The 17,278-nt window shown below is 42.1% G+C and overlaps 1 protein-coding gene across 1 annotated transcript in view; it reads right to left on the reverse strand.

The window, feature by feature from the left end:
- The window catches only part of Elmo1 (engulfment and cell motility 1), a 503,321-nt gene that overhangs the window by 231,877 nt on the left and 254,166 nt on the right, over nt 1-17,278 (reverse strand). The window contains exon 14 of the mRNA XM_028789271.1: nt 16,581-16,685. Within this exon, the coding sequence (XP_028645104.1) occupies nt 16,581-16,685 (105 nt within the window). The remainder of the gene's footprint in view (nt 1-16,580; nt 16,686-17,278) is intronic.

The raw sequence follows: 17,278 nt of genomic DNA on the forward strand, positions 1-17,278 counted from the left end.
ATACATACATGTATATATCTTAATATACATACATGTATATATCTTAAGAAGCTTCTACAGTAGTAGGCGTCCATATGGCTTTTCAGCTTACCCTGTACAAGAATTTCTAAGCTTAGGTAATTCTGCTGAAGAAAAGATCCTGTTACAGTGATCCACTCCTATAGGAGCCAGGCTAGATATGGACCTTTTCACATTAACCCTTCCCCCACACTTCCTATTAGATATAACTCATACGATAATTACTCAATAAATCTTTCCATAACTCCTTCTTCTAAAGCCCTATGGATCTTTATATTTCTTTTCCTAGAGTTTTATTCACTCTTTTCCTAGAATGTCACTTATATTTATTTTCTTAGAGTATTTTTGTCTCCAGATGGGATGAAGGCATATGTGTACGAGTGTGTGTGTGTGTGTGTGTGTGTGTGTGTGTCTGTCTGTCTGTCTGTCTGTCTGTCTTGGCTTTCCTGGTGGGATCAGCTTTGACAGGGTCATCTTACCTGTGAATTTCTCATCCTAGCCGAGTGCTGGGTACAGTAAGAACTGACTAATACAGTTACTATACAAGTGAATGGGCAATGGAGAAAATGGTTCTAGCCTGCGGTGAGGCTAGCTATGCGTGGGATCAGCAGCCCAGTCATTCACAACGAACTCGGCCACACTTGACTTCCACATGCTTTCCCATAATTTGCCATTTCTGTATGTTCCTTGTGTCTTTATCACAGAAAGACAGAGCCACCTTCCTGCCCTCTGCCTTCCACAGTCTCCATTTCTCTTTCAGCAGTCGGGTGTGCTGCCTGGCCAGAACCCTGCTCTTCATCATGAGGCTGCCTCCGGGTCCTCGGATCACTCATTAGGGCACATGTCCACAGACAGGATCCAGGTTCTGGAAGAAAACACTCTTCAACACCATTGGTGCTGACTACCCGTGTCTGCTGTGCCCTCAAGGGTGATGCACCTGAGCAGAAGAAGAACCACACAAGCCGACCCTCACTTGACCAAAGCCTACACTTCAAAGGCCTGTTCATGATACTGTGCTCAACATCCTTTATGTCTTGTGAAGAAATAAATATTTATATAAGTCTGGAATATGTGGAAATGCCCTAGTTGTGAGTTTTCTGGAAAACACTTGACCAGTGTTTGCTATAAATGGTTCCTGTAAATGCTGAGTGGGAAGCAGAACAAACCATCATGGGAGTCGGCCTCCACACCAAAGGAGGTGTCCCCAACTCCTCCCACCTGCAGCCTCTACAGCAGTACCCAACCACCCACAAAGATTACCATGGGAATCACAGTGAGGTTGGGAGACTCACAATCTGTGAAGGGATACTTGGACATTGATCCCCACCAGGGAGTGAAGAAAGTAAAACCCATTTGCTTCCTAAAAGAAAAGATGCCCCATGGGCTTTCCTGTCCCTTCCCACTCACTGGAGAGCATTTAGATACCACGACCCCTATTCTAGCCTAGAACTCACTGTACAGCCACCCTGCTTTCCTTGCCTGAAGACTGACATTCTGGGTGAGGAGTGGAGGCACTCAAGAAATCCTGAAAGATCTGGGTGAGCAGGGCGATTTCTCCTAATTCCTCTACAAAGACTGAGAATCTCTGACTACTAATGTTGAGGGGAAGAAAGTGCTGCAGGCCAACGTAATCGATATCCGTCCCTTTCCCAGGAAGTGACTTGAGCCACTCGAATGCCCTCAGGAATGAAGCCAGTGTTTTCAATCTACGCACCATGGTATCAAAGAGAGGTAGTCTGCTTTGGGTTCCCCAGAAATGCAGGTACTGAAATATTAGGGAAGGCAAGTATCTCAGACTCATTTATCAAAATGTCTTTGCTATTTATTTTTCACTTCAGAGCCTCTCTTTAAAGACTTATCCCACACTGAAGAAGAGGAGGAGGGAGAGGAGAAAAGAGGGGTTATAAGAGGAGGGGGGAGGAGGAGAAAGAAGCTAGAGGCTACAGTGCCCCTTGTGTACCTATTTATGCAGCACTGGATATGGGATTTGGTGTTTCCAACAGGCTTGTGGTCATGACCTGCTCCTGCCAACATTCCTCACAGGTACGCCTCACAAGAGCCTAATAATAACATTCTTCCACAGCAGTTACATATTGCTTAACGCCTTGCCACTCAAACCTCAAACATGTGATGCCCTCACCTGCTCAGCAAGACATATTCCTTTTTCCTGCATATACAAAGGTCCTGTGGTATAGGAGCATCACCATTCAAAAACTCAAAGATCAGCCAGTCCACTTTCTTGTGGTCAGTAACAGTAAATTTACAGGCAGATGTGAGGGTTAATCATGCTTCTCAGGTTGACCAGAATCAACTAATCCACTGGGCACAACTGTGTGGGCTGTTCTTAAGTTAGCTGAGGGAGAAATACCTATCCTAAATGTGGGACAGCATCCTCCAGTGGTATTCTAGGTCCAAAGAGTATACTTGTTTTTTCCTTTTTTTGCTTTTGTGTCTCACTGGCAAGTTCGTCTACTCCCTTTGCTGCTGCTTCTGCTGCTTCATTTCTCCACTGGTCAGAGCTCAGCTTCTACTCTGGAGAAGCTGAAAACTTGGATGTTGTTGAGTCCATGAAGCTGGATGCTTGAACAGCCCCAAACTGGGGCTGAGGGGCCCAAGAACCCCTAGAAAGGTGCTGATCTGCAGTCCATCAAACAACCCCCTTGTTCTATGTGTTCTATGCTTGACTAATACAGGCAAAGTGGCAAACACCTGAACCTTGGGTTTTAAGGGCCTTCGCTACAGAAGAACATATGATAAAATAGCTAAACTTAATTTAGTTACTAGTACCATTACTTCTGTGACTAAATTTCTTTGAATATGTTTTAAAATCTATGCAAATACTGCCCATGGTTTTCTAAATTTTTCAATCTTGAGTTGTATCAATGCAAGACAAAATCTGATAAGAAATTAATGTCAATGTAAAAATAAAATTACCTGGCAATGTCACATACCCCTGAGTATAATAAGTCTATCTCACAGTTCCTAAGTTAGCGGAGCTATTTTTAACTAATATGATGGGATTTGGGGAAACATTACCACCAACATTTTATAGCACCAATAACAGAGTAACTTCGAATTTGGCAGGCAGGTGGCTGATACCGGCTTGCCCAGTATTACATGGTCACATGAATACAATTAGAAATTGAAAGTCAGCAGTGAGTCACCCAAGTATGAGTGCCAACATATCTGGGGCAAGGTCATCATGCAACAAACCAATAGAGCTCTTTCTTGGGTTTCCATGGTAAGACAGACACAAGCTAGGGCAGCTGCAGCCTGGGAGGGTACACCTCCAGATAGAAACCCATTTTCATGTCTTCCTTCCTGAGGGTCCTAGGACACCAGAACTTTCTGGGAGGTCCCTGCCACTGATTTGGATCAGGTGCTCATTTGTAATTTAGTGCTAAATTCACTGCTCTAGGCTGTAATGGTGACACTGGCAGCTGAGATGTCTGCAGCCAGCGGAGGGAGGCCTCCAGTTCATGAGGGCCACCAGGAAATAAGAGCAATCGATGCAGAGAATGCATGTGTGTGTTGGGGGTGTCGGGCATTAGACATGTAGAAAAACAAAGGAGACGGAATGGACAGAAAACAAAGGGATGGAATGTCTATGGGATTCTTTAAGAGCAGAGGAGATAGGGGAGTGAGCTACATGTCTAAGCAGAAGATAGAAAGCCAGAAGAACGTCCACAGGGCCCAGTCAATAGCATACTCAAGGTCAGCAAGGATACAATAGAGTGAACTGTGCCTCTCCATTCATATCTAAAAGCCCTAACACTATCTCAGCACTTGACTACGTTTGGAGCCAAGACGATCAAACAAACAGCTGGGGAGAGGGGGGATGAGAGCATCATGGTGGGATATCAATCCTGGTGTTCTTACAGAAACCAACACCAGATGTACCTTCCCTGAGGCATGACTATGCAAAGAGCATTAACAAGGCAGCAAGAGGGCAACTATCTGTACACCAGTAACAAGAGAAGGACCTCAAGAGAAACTAACGCTGCTGACACCTTGATCCAACACCAACCTAGCTGTGAGGAAATTAAAGTCTGTTATGTAAGCCACCCAACCTCTGATTATTTATTTGTGTGAGCTCCAAATGACTAGCAAAATGTATCAGTGAGTTGAGTGGAACATGTAGCAAATTTATCAGAATCCAAACAGTTCACTCTTGGAGAGAGGAGTGAAGAAGATTCAGAAGAAACCAAATTTGACAAGTCTGGGAAAGTTGAAACTGACAAGAACTTTAAGGCTCACAGTAGCAGCACTCAACATCTGCTGAGAAAGGGGACTCCAATCTGTCTAGCTGCCCAGAGCTAGGTCCAGGACAGCAGCTTCCATGAGTCATGACTCATGCTGGGGGGAGATTTCCAGTGATACGGTTGCTTTCGAGTCATCCACGTTCTTGTAGATTGCCCATCACTCCTACTCCTGTAATAACACCAAGCTCATTGGTTTACCACACCCGACTTCAGCAGAATGTATGCTGTTGTCTGTTATGCATCTTGGACTACTGGACATTTGTACTATTCCCTAGGAAAAGCACACATGTAGAGGAGCTACAGGGGATGCTCTAGATTGTATTTGGCATTAGATGGGAACCATAAGGGTTGTGAACATGATAGGAACAGGCTTTGACCAGCCTTGGAAGGATCTCACTGGATCTTAACAGTGTGATTAACATATTAGGAGCAGATCAGGGGAGGAAAGCTGGATGCAGGTAAATCCAACTAGTAAGTTGTTACAGGACTGTAGGAAAGAGAGCTGACATGGTGCATTATTTCAGCAAAGGGCAGGAGGTGTGATTGTATAAAAGTAGGCTGTGGACATTTTCTGATGGTAGAAACAACAGGCCTTGCTGCTGGATGTTCAGATAGCAGTCCTTACTGCAATGAAAAGTAATCTTGAGACAGACATATTTAAGTCACATTGAACATCAGACATACTCGTCCATGCCAAAACTCTCGTGAAATTAAAAATGGACAAAAGTTTTATCAATGTGGTAAAGAACATCTATAAGAAAATAGTAGCAGATAACATACTTAAATGTGGGATACCTATCACTTTCTCCTTAAAATTAGATGCAATGATATCCCCCACCACTTCTATTTAGTATTTACTAGTAGTCCTAGATAATGAAATAAAATAATAAAAAGAAAATTGCTACAGATTAGAAAGGAATAAACAATTCTGCTGCATTTGTTCACAGTTGACATGATTTCTCAATGCAAAACTCTCTGCCATGCTAAGCAATTCCAGCAAGGCAACAGGATCATAATTCTTCTCTAGGCCTAAAAATGCCCTCAAATGCAAAGGCCATCAGTGAGAAATAACAAAAAGTCATGAAGGCCTGAAAACTTCTATCTCTCTATAAACCCTTTCCCTTCTCCAGGCATAGGCAGGAGTGTGTTGTCACCTTCTGAGTTCCCACAAAGCAACTACAACACAGGGAAGCAATGGGTGCCATGCAGGAGGAAGAAGTTGCAAGCGCCAAAGCCGGGTATACAGACATGTACTTGAAGGAAGAAGCTTCGTGATTTCAGCAGAAAGAGGCAGGGCTTATCATAAAACAGAGTGCCAGCAAATGTTCAAATCACCAAGTAAGAAAATATAGAAGAAAACTGGACTGGGCTTGAGGCAGAAAAACCAGAGAAGTGTCTGAAAATCCGTAGCTAATGCCAACAGGGTCATGAGGGTGGCAACCACACATACGCCTTCTATAGCTTATAATTCACAGTGGACCTGTGTTTGCAATGTGCTAACCATAGAGTTCATCATAGGGTGAGATGTTTATTTCAATTAGCACATCAATAATGTAATGTCCACAGCTTCTGTTTGTTGCTGTTAAGTTTAACTCAGGGCCTCCCACACGGTAATCATACGTAAGCATCATGCCAGCTGTTCCCGGTGTTTTAAAGTTAACAAGAAGACTGCATAAAACTAAATGGAAAACTCTGAACCTCTATCCCAGCTTGGTCTGCAACCAAGAAAGACCAAAGCAGGCAGTACCCATGTTAAGGCAGAACTAATGAGATTTCAGACACTGAGAGGTGGGCACAGGAAGGCAGGCGGAAGCGCAGGTGGCAGGTGGTTTATGGGCAGTCTATAACCATTGCAGCCAGCAGCAGATCCCTGTGTATCTGCCCTCCCTCCGCAGAGGACAAGTCCTCTGAAATAAGCCAGGCCCATGTTTAACAATGATCTCATCCTAAGGACTGAAGCATTCCATTCAAATCTTTGGCTTTGGGAGTCAGAATTTGTGCTTTCCAGCCCAATTAGTAAATCTAATCACACGCATTCACACTCTCAAGGGGTCCCAATTGTTTGGCAGGAACAGCTTGCATATTCACAATCAACGAAATTAATGCTGCTATTTTTAAAGCATGAAAAAAAAAAGCTATACATAAAAACAAGCCTCCGAGCCATGGCCTTTGGTCAGAGAAAGAACGAAAATGAGAGAATAAGAGGCAGGAATAAAGTATTTACATGAATTATTAGACAAAGAATCATTTCTTAAAGTCCCTGCAAGGCTGTGCTGTGGGGTCCTTGCTATTCTAAGCTGAATCTTTGCTCCACATCACCTAGAAGAAAAATGTCACTCAAATAAAAAAGGCTCCTTTACATGAAACTGTGTGTTTAACTGGCAACATATAATTTTATTTTTTTAAAAAAATTAGGAGCAATTGCTGTTGAAGCTGCTTCGGGGACAAGGGGAGGGGAAGAACTGTCAGTGCCACAGGAACAAAAAAATGATGTTCCAGCAAGCTGTATTCCAATCATTTGCTTCATAGTTAAGTTTAATTACACATTACACACTGTCCTGTAATTATGCCACTTGGAAAACTGCCAATTTCCCCCTCTGAAATGTGAAAAGTTCCTTAATTTACTTTGAAGAGTCAGCATTGCCTCCACCAGCGCCCGCCTTGGTACACATGCATGGTAGAGCCTGTTTCTTTCCAGGGCGAGCAGGTGGACAGCAACTAGAGTTTTCTGTTGCTTGGAGCCACCAGGGGGCTGCTGGTGCGCACAGCTCCCAGAACTCATGCCAGAAATTTTACAGAATTGGATGATGTTATTTCTTTCCTTTTAAATTTACAGCAGGAGAAAATTCTGAAGCATAATCCTCCCCTTCCTTCCTCTCAAAAATAAGTCCTTCATTGTTCAGAATAAGAGTAAACATCCAGGACAAGATAAAGCGCTGGTCTCTGGGATTTGACAAGGATGGGAAATCCCAAGCATGAGAGAGAATGAGAATCTACTCAGCCTCCCGCCCCGGCAGTGGTAAAGGGCACAGCGAGGTACAGTCATATGAAGACCTCCCAGATACCAGCAGTGGGCTGAGCAGTTCAGTCAGCTGGAGATGATTATCAATGGCCACCAATATGATGTAGTACCACACAGACACAGAAAGCAAGTAGAAGCTAAACAGAATAGAGTAAGAAGTACAAGTGACTGCTTAACAGGAGGTTAAGCTGCTTGCAGGCAAATAAAATTCCCTTTCCTCTGAAAATATCGGGCTAATGGGGCAAAAAACAACTGTAGGGTTCATCTGAAGTATGACTGAAACCTCCACATAAATCTTCTAGCTCCTAAAAATACCAAGGTTAACCAGATGTGATCAGTGCAGCCACTCTGGATAATCCTGATTATCCACTCTGGAAATCAATATGAGAGTCCTCAGAAAATTAAAGATAAATGTACCATACGATCCAGCTAGACCACCCCATGGCATATGCCCAAAGGACTCAGCAGCCTACTCCACAGACCCTCACTCAGCTGTGTTCATTACTGCTTGACTCACAACTGCCAGGAAAGAGAGACAGTCTAAATGTCCTTTAACAGGTGAATGGATAATGAAAATGTGTTACATACACACAACAGAATACCATGCAGCTTTAAGGATGACTACACTTTTAGATGACTCCTCTTGGATTTGACCTGAAAGCCTCTTTCTTGCAGTCTAGCTTGCAAAGAGAGAGGGAAAAAAATTAAATAGTCCTACCTAGATGCAATACTCGTGAACCACACAATGACAGCATGGGTAGGGTGGAGGTGCAGGAAGTGTACCCACAAGTTAGTGGCAACCACCAGCTGTCTCATCGTACTTCAGGCTCACTCAACAGGAGGGAAGTCATGGTTGGTAATAGAAACCTAGGTAGATTCCTTGGGCTGGTGAGGTCATGAACCTCAGAAAAGAATCTACTACTGACTATGCTAGACCAGCATAATACCTAGCTATGTTTTAAATCTTGATCCTTATACTCAGAGGAAAATTTAGCCACTATCCCTCATCAAAGAGGCATCACTTTACAGCATATGAAAACCATCACAGAAAATCTCAACTAGATGCAGAGACCAATGGGTCATGGGAATCCCAGCCATAGTAGATAATCTACATCACAGCCCCAGCATCTGTAGCTCAGGGAACATTCTGGAAGAGAAGGCAGAAAGATTTTAAGAGCCAGGTTATCAGGATGCCTGCTGTGCAAGTCTCTTTCTCTAGGGAGGAGGCTTTCCATGTTAGCATATCTACTGATATTGTCATTGTCCTGGTTGTGCTATGCAGCCATTTCTGAGAGACTGTCCCTTGAGCTACATTCTATGTTTAAATACACACACACACACACACACACACACACACACACACACACATATTCAACAAAGAAAAGAGGGTATTAATTTGAGAGTAGGGAGCTATGGAAGGGGCTGGAAGGGAAAAGGGGGAGTAAAGTTATATTTTAATAAAAATATATTAAAAAGCATACATGTTAAAGTTTATTCTTGGTACCTCTACCTCTGTGGCCTCGGGAAGGCAACCTACCGTCTCTGGGTGTCAGTTCCCTCAAGCATAAGTACTGAAAGTACCAACTGCAGAACAGTGTTGTGAGCAGTTAACAGAGACCTTGAGGTTACCTCCCAGCAAGCTCAGGTATGAGGTAAGAGTTCACTGTTGTAACTGGGCTGGTGCTCTCTGACAGCACAGGGAGAAAACTTGACATGAGCCCCGCCTACTAAATTGAGGTGAACCTCTACTGACACAGCAGAGGGACTCGCAGAAGGAAGACAGGATACAGAGTCACCCGATCTTGAGGAGAGGATCACAATGTATTGTAGCACCGCAGGAGTGACACTTCTCATCCTAGGGCATCCAGGAGCACTCCCTCAGGATTCTGTCTCAGCAGCTCCAGATCAGGATCTAACTAGTCTCTCTCACTGCTCTTTCTTTCTTCTTCTCTCCCTTATTTCATTTATGATTTGCAGAAGGTGTCACATAGCTGAGACCTGCCTTGAACGACAGACTGTGTCAATGTCACAAGTGCAAAGACAGCAGGGATTTGCCACTGGTCTTAGCTCTGCCAATGGTTTAAAAAGCACTGTTTTGTATGTATAGAGGAAAACACACCTAGAGATTTTAAATCATATAGATAGACTTTACATTTTTCATGTCTAGAAAAACATGGGTCTAAAGAAAAGGACCTGGAGAAACCTATCCTTAGGTGGAGATCCATCTGTTCTCACAAACTCTTACTTGACACACTATCAATATATATTGTTCTGATTTGGCATCATATTAGAAACATATATTTCTTAGCCTACAATTGGGTAAAACTATTGTAATTGATCGTATTTCTAAAAAGCATCTCTTTTTTTCTCTCATCAGGAAATTCATTATCTTTTACTACAGTTATGCAGTAGCCCATGATATTACAGTGTATAAAATGGTAGTCCTAAATTAGGAAGGATGATGACCCAGGAATTACACAGGAATTGCAGGGTACCTCACAAGTTGCACATATCAATAATGCAAATTGGTTTTGTATACCAATTATACCTCAATAAAAAAGGATTGTGGGTTATATAAAGAACAAACCATTGCCAGGATTAACTTTCTATTTTGTTTCTGGAAGCCTCCAGATCTTATAAATTCTGTTGAGTAACAGCTTTGTTGGTAAGAGTCTATACATCAGTGAGGTAGCAGGTTCATTAGGAAAACCTATATTTATGATATAGCCCCACATGAACTGCAACTGAGCTAAGGGTCAGGTCTGCTCTAGTCCATACTGACCAACTACCGCCAGGTTTCTCTAGGAAGCTAGGCTGTTGTTGAAAGTCAGATCACGGGAGGAAGAAGTTCTGAGTCATTCTGATATAGGTAAAGAATACAAACTTCATAACATTATGAAAAACTTCTCAAGTTATCAAACCAAACTTTTATGAGTTATTAGTTTCCCCATATAGTGAACATCTAAAACCCCCAAAAGAAACAAAGCAATTGCTACTGCTGCTTCGTGTGTGTGTGTGTGTGTGTGTGTGTGTGTGTGTGTGTGTGTGTGATTATTCCTTCTATATAAGAGCCAAATTTTAGCTTTTTTCATGCACATTCACTGTGCATGGTACCATGTCTGCTAGGTGTTTGAAAATATTTTTGAATGAGTCAATGAAAGAATGAGTATAACTCTTAAGGGAATTTTCTTAAACTTTTCCTTTAAGCATTTAAAGACTTACATAGGCTTTCTCCTCTGTATCTTTTCTATTCTCTGTCAATATACAAACAACCATTTGCATGCTTTTGGCTTTTATTGTTGCACATTTAAGGTTAACTGGTTTTCATAAGGGTCAGTCTGATGACTCACAATATATTGTGAATATCTGGATTGCTGTTACTTTTCATTCATATTAATACTTAGGAAAAAAAGATCAATCAAGAATGATCTGCTCTGACACCTTTACCAGGCTCTCTTAGTCCTAGAGATAGAGTCATTTGGTGTTAACCAAATATTTGATAACATGATGAAAGATTCATATCTGAAATCACATAGTGATTTCACTCTGAACACAGTGTGGTGCTTAGATCTGCAATTCTTTCTTGGGTTTTGTGCCTATCCAACTGTGGGGTAATTCAATTACATCCATAGCTTTCACTAGAACACAGTTACTGCATTTAAGTATCAAGAAATTCATGTGGCAAATGATATCCTTAGAAGTGTGGTAAACATGAAGGCCATGAATTTCTGTTGAGGAAAAAAATAAAACTGAGAAAATTCTGTTCTTTTTTGCCTTGAAAAAATTTTTTTTCAGAGCCAGGCAGTGGTGATGTACGCCTTTAATCCCATCACGCTGAAGGTAGAGGCAGGCAGATCTCTGTGAGTTGGAGGCCATTCTGGTCTACAGAGCAAGTTCTAGGACAGTCAAGTCTACATAAAGAGGCCCTGTCTCAAAAAAAATGTATTTTGTGTTTGTGTGTGTGTGTGTGTGTGCAGTAACTATGTTCTAGTGAAAGCTATGGATGTAATTGAATTACCCCACAGTTGGATAGGCACAAAACCCAAGGAAGAATTGCAGACTTAAGCACCACACTGTGTGCAGAGTGAAATCATGATACACACACACACACACACACACACACACACACACACACACGCGCGCGCGCGCACACACACAAAATCATTTTAATCATATTACTTCCCTTCCCCAACTCCTCCCAGATGCTCCCCATCTCCCTGTCCACTCAGCTTCATGTTCTTTTTCTCATTATCTGTCAAAAAACAAAAATCAAACAACAAGACAAAAACAGAAAAGCATATAAAAATGAATCAAATTTGGAATCCATCTTGTATTGGCCAATTATTTTTTTATTTGCTTAATTAATAAGAAAGTATTGGAAGTTATCAGGTACTAGACACTGGGCCAAGAGTTGGGAACTTGAGTGAACTTTGGTGTCTACTCACAGAGTTTATTTTAGTCAAGCACAAGAGACACAGTATATGGATAAATACATTTAAAGCTATAAAAGGTCACAGACATTTGATTTGAGTGTCCAAGGTACTGGGTCAATAATATCCTCTGGGAAGAGGGATAGGGGATTTTTTTTTTTTAAAAAGATGAGCTTTGCCTCGAGAGTTGTCCATCAGGCAGATGGCATGAAACATTCAAACATAAGGATGTCACCAAACCTCAGGTGGGGATCAGCCTGGCTAACATGCGGCCTGCCATTATTTTGTTGGAACAAGAGTTTGGTTGAAGTGCACAGGACAGAGAAAAAGGGATGGGTAGTGAGAGAGAAAGCCACAGAGATGGCAGAGGGAAGCTTAGGGGCCATGTAGTTATACAGGCAGTGGAGGGAGCAGATCCTTGAGAGGTGGAACACAAAGAAGGCCACGCCCTGTGCTGTCAGATTTACTCAAGCTCACTGACTGTTTCACAGAGACACTCAGGCAGATGGCACAAAGGCACAGATCGGAAAAGGAAGGGGAAGTGGCTTCAAATGGCCAAAGAGACTTGCTAGGGCTCTCAAGTCAGAAGTCCCTCTCTTCCTTGGATAGCCAAATTTATTTTAGTCCAACCAAACTGCTTCTCCCCATTGGCACGTTCCAACTCTTGGTCAACTTAACATCAATTCTCTACAATTTCTCAAATTCCTATGCTCTTTGCACACCTAGCTATGGCCTTGTCTCCCCCTGCCCAGCCCTGCTTCCTTGACTAGTCTCCCATCTATTCTCCTCATGTTGCTTTTCCAGCAAGGGGATGTTTTTATCTAAAATTATCATCTTTGCTTAACTCACTTAGGAAAATGGTAGGTTTATTGTTTGGAAACTTATATTTACTGGAAAATGATGTTTTGGTTCAAAAAAGCACCTTAATATAGGTTTAAATGTCTCAAAATGACCTGTCCCCACCTTGCTGCTCCCATACTAGACTTTGTTGGCTCCCCAAGCGAAGCACACACCATCACACCTTTACTTGGCACTCTCATCTTGGTTTTCACTTTACCTGGTATGAGGGTTAATACTCTCAACTTGACAGACTGTTTAACTACAACAGCATGTTTGGGAGGATTTATCTTGATTATGATAACTGAGGGGGGATATATACCCTAAAAGTGTGTAGCACCATTTCCTAGCCTTGGATCCTATACTGGCTAAAACGGAAGAAGCTAGCTGATTAGCAACATATATTGTCTATTTCTTGGGTACAGCAATGTAACCTGCTGCCTCAGGCACCTGCCACCATGATGTCTGTGTCATAATGGACTGTATTCAATGGGACTGTGAACTGAAATTAAACCCTTCCTCCAACTAGCTGCCCTTTTCAAGGTATTTTATCACAGAAACATGTAAAGTAACTAAAACAACTAGTTAATACCATACAGTGGTTTGAATAAGAATGGCCCCTATAGGTTCATATATTGGAATGTTTTGTTCCTAGTCAGTCAGCAGAACAATTTAGGAAAGACTAGGAGATGTGGCCTTGTTGGAGGAGATTTCTCAGTGAGAATAGGCTTTGTAGTTTCAGAAGCATACACCAGGCCCAGTTTCTCTCTCTCTCTCTCTCTCTCTCTCTCTCTCTCTCTCTCTCTCTGCCTCCTCCATGTGGATTAGGATGTAAAGTTCCCCTTCTCAGATACTGCTTCTGCACTGTCTGTCTGTTTCCCACCATGATGATCATGGATCAACCCTCTGAAACTATAAGCAAGCACCCCAATTGAATGCCTTAGTCATGGTATCTCTTCACAGCAATAGAATACTAAGACAGACCACTTCCTCTAGAAAGTTTTCCTCGCCTGAACCCCACATCTATGTTGGAGATTGTCCTCTGTCCAGCATCCAAGACCTCACATACCAAAGTACATTACAAGTGACTTAGAAATTGTCTGGCATGGTCTCTTAATCTCCACACCATGTGATCCTCTCCTGTCAATGCTAGACAGAAAATCTCTCAATGTCAGACCCCACTAACAACCTGTTCCCTGAGCAATGGTCAACATTTGGCTCAATGTGGGTATTGATAGTTATTCAGAAAACAGATGAAGCCTGCAAAGGTTAACAGTAAGAGCCCTGTATGTCATGTTCATTTCACAGGCAGACAGAGGAAAAGAAATGCTCAGAGAGGCTCAGCAACAATGCTAAGAAGCAGACCAAACAGCTTCAGAGCAAGAAATGATGCCAAGAGTCACAGAAGGGCAAAGGTGAGGAAGGTCTGCATACTGATAGGCACAAGTGTACATGCCTAAGGTTGCTAAGACAAAGGCAGGGACATAGAGCAGCAGACAAGACAGCCCCTGAAAACAAAGTGATCAAGGAATCATGAAGATAGAGGAGTGTGCGTGCGTGCGTGCGTGCGTGCGTGCGTGCGTGCGTGCGTGTGTGTGTGTGTTAGACATATACACTAGATATATCTCAAACCCCCAGGCAGAGTTACTTACTCTCAAGAGGACTTGGCCAGCAGCAACTGGACTGGATGAAGAGGTGGGGTCAGAACATGAGGTTGAGCGGTTAGGGAAGTGGACATAGGAACAGTTGTAGGAATGAGCGAATATAATCAAGATTCAATGTGTGGGCTTCTTAAGGAATTAAGAAAATTATTTAAAAATAAATGCCTTTGAATGTTTTGGAAGGGACCTCCCAGGTCACAGATCAAGTGAAGCCAGCTGACTGGTGTCTCTCAATAATGTAGAACATATGAACTTCACTGCAGTGTCTACCTTCATAGTCAACAGAATCCTGCTGGCACAAAACTTCATATTTTACACATATAAGTGGCATTTACATAGATAGCTGGTAGTCAATGTCCCAAAGTCACATGGGACCTAGAAAACATGGTAGAAGAGACTCCTGCTAGACAATTTAACAATATGTGAGCCACATGCATCTCAACCCATAATGAGAAGTACAGGAGAACAAAAAGGATCAGTCTTGCTTTGTACCTAGGTTCTCTTCGCATCTCTGTTAAATACAAGGTTTCTTTCAGGTTGCCATGGTATTAATTTCACTTATCACAGTTTAGAAAATGCACTGAGAAATCAAGCTTAAAACATTAAATTACTTTTCATAAGACATATGCTTCTTATGCAATTAACAATACATTTGGCAACATCAAGCTCCAATCTGAGAGCATTTATCTGCAGCCATCAACCCGCTGATGGGAAATTCAATTTCCACTCAGCTTCTGCTTTCCACAGTCAATTCTCCAAAGCTAGGGATTGCATGATCTCCCTAAATACTAGTTTTCCCATGATGAAAACAGATTACATACACAGAAAACGCTAATGCAGTGGATATACGTGTGTTTGTGTGTGTGTGTTTGGGAGTAAGTGGGTATGTCTGAAATTAAAGCGTTTTGTGGGACTTACTTTTGTTTGTTGATTTCTTGTGTTTTTTTTTTGTTTTTGAAGCGCTGCATCTAACCTCAAACTCACAGAGATCATCCTGCCTCTGCCTCCCAAGTACTGGGATTAAAGGCATATATTCACTATGCCTGGACTTCAGATCAAAATCTTATGGAAAAACAATTATCTTAAGACAGACTGCATTTCTGATCAAGCACCAGACTGCACACTTTTCAGAGAAATGACCATCAAATCCTTTATATGCTTAAATTACAGATAATAGGTAAAAACTTCTCATATATGCAAAAAATGATGCCTACAGAAAATATGGAGTCCAACATAGCTTGGTACAAAAGAGTCACCGCTGGATGGTGTAATTTCTCACTGCAGACTACCCAAATATACCCAAGATCCTCTTGTGGGCATACCAGTGTCCATTTCAGAAACCCATCAAGGAATCACCACAATGGCTGAGAACCCCCAAGTTTCCTTTGTTTAACAGAAGAGACTTTAGCCCAGACCATGGAATTGTCCACCTAACTTCTAACAGTGTCAGGTCACATTTTCAAGACACCAATGCTAATTAGGGTCCAGCAGCAAATGTCCCAGTACACATGCTCCATTTTAAGCTCAGCCCAACTCTTCTTACTTTGAACAACTCCTCCTTAAATGCTTTCTAACCCTTGGGCTAGTCATCACTGAAGCTACACGCTAAACCTCACTCAATTCAAATCCCTTCTTGATTTCAGTATTGTGTCTATTCCATCCTAATGCATCTCCGCTCTCCCCCCTGAAGACAAGGACATGGTGTCATCACAGGACTTCAGATGTGCAACCCAACAGATAAGTTTTTATGACACCCACTCTCTTCTCCACAGGGCACTGCCCAGGCAGCAGGTGGCATCTACTTAAAACATAGAGGTTTCCACTTCCTTCTGCCTCACACTAGCCACCTAATGTAGTAGTACTCAGAGGATGCCTGCTCTGTCATGAAATGTAGAAAGGTTTCACTCCACAAATCCCGTTTTTCTCTGTATTTGTGATTATTTTATTGTGACTCTAAACATTATACTGAAATGAAGCAATATAGCAGTAAGGAACCTGGGCTGCTTTCCAACCATGGAAGAAGTCTAAAGGGAGTCTTGCAGGTTTTGAGGTTTTACAGTGTTTGAGTAGGTAGTTCATTTCTGCTTCTTTATTATAAAGAGTTTTTCCTCATACGTAAATATGAAACTATAGAAAACATTTTGAAGTACTATTTTGTTTAAATGCATGTAAAAAATGTAAAAACGATGCATTATTTTATCCCCTTGATCAATTTCATTTCTTTAGTTTACCACTGATAAAAGGAAAATACTGGAGTGACTCATCTAATAGCAATCTCCTTCTGTGTGTAGGTTGGAAACCAGAGTTCCACAGGACACTGGCAGTATCAGAGAGAAGCCACCATGCTTACCCGGATGTATGCATCCTGGTGATGTTTAGCGAAATACAGCATGTTGTCCAGAGCTAGCATCCCAGGAGGGGTCTGCGTGAAGTCCATGGCAGGATTGACATGATTCTGTGAGGAGAAAACAAAAATGTTTCGTCATTAATTCTCCAGCAGATGTCATCAACCACAAATTAAGTGAGATCTCCCCTCAAGATGGAAGCATCATGAGGAGAATGACAAGCAGTCAAAGATGCTGACATTTCCTGCCTAGTATCATTCTATATGGGTGGGAATTTCAAAGATGCTGGCATTGCCTGCCTCTGTACCAGTCTACATGGATGGGAAATTCCCCAGTAATTCAAGTTCAGAAAGAAGAGCTTTTATACATGGGATTGAGACACCCTGTTGGAGATCAAATATAAGATTAGAGAAGTAACACATTAAGAAAAAGAAAATAACCTGTGTTTTAAATCTATATGGTGGCTATACTGAAGTGAAGCCAGTGGCATCTGGGAGAGCAGCTGTGGTATGAAGCCACAGTTCTATCATTTATGACAGAAGCTAAATCCAAGAAGCTACAACCTACAGACATCTTCTTCATCACCTCAAATGTGAGGCCAGGTATGACCATGCCTCTTGGTTGACTTATGACTGTCCTGTTAGACAGGTCTCTAACCAGGCAGTGGGAACCATGTAGATGTGCACAGGATTCTGACATTTGC

Source organism: Grammomys surdaster, unplaced genomic scaffold (assembly GCF_004785775.1).
Source record: "Grammomys surdaster isolate TR1022 unplaced genomic scaffold, NIH_TR_1.0 125807, whole genome shotgun sequence".
Classification (NCBI taxonomy): domain Eukaryota; kingdom Metazoa; phylum Chordata; class Mammalia; order Rodentia; family Muridae; genus Grammomys; species Grammomys surdaster.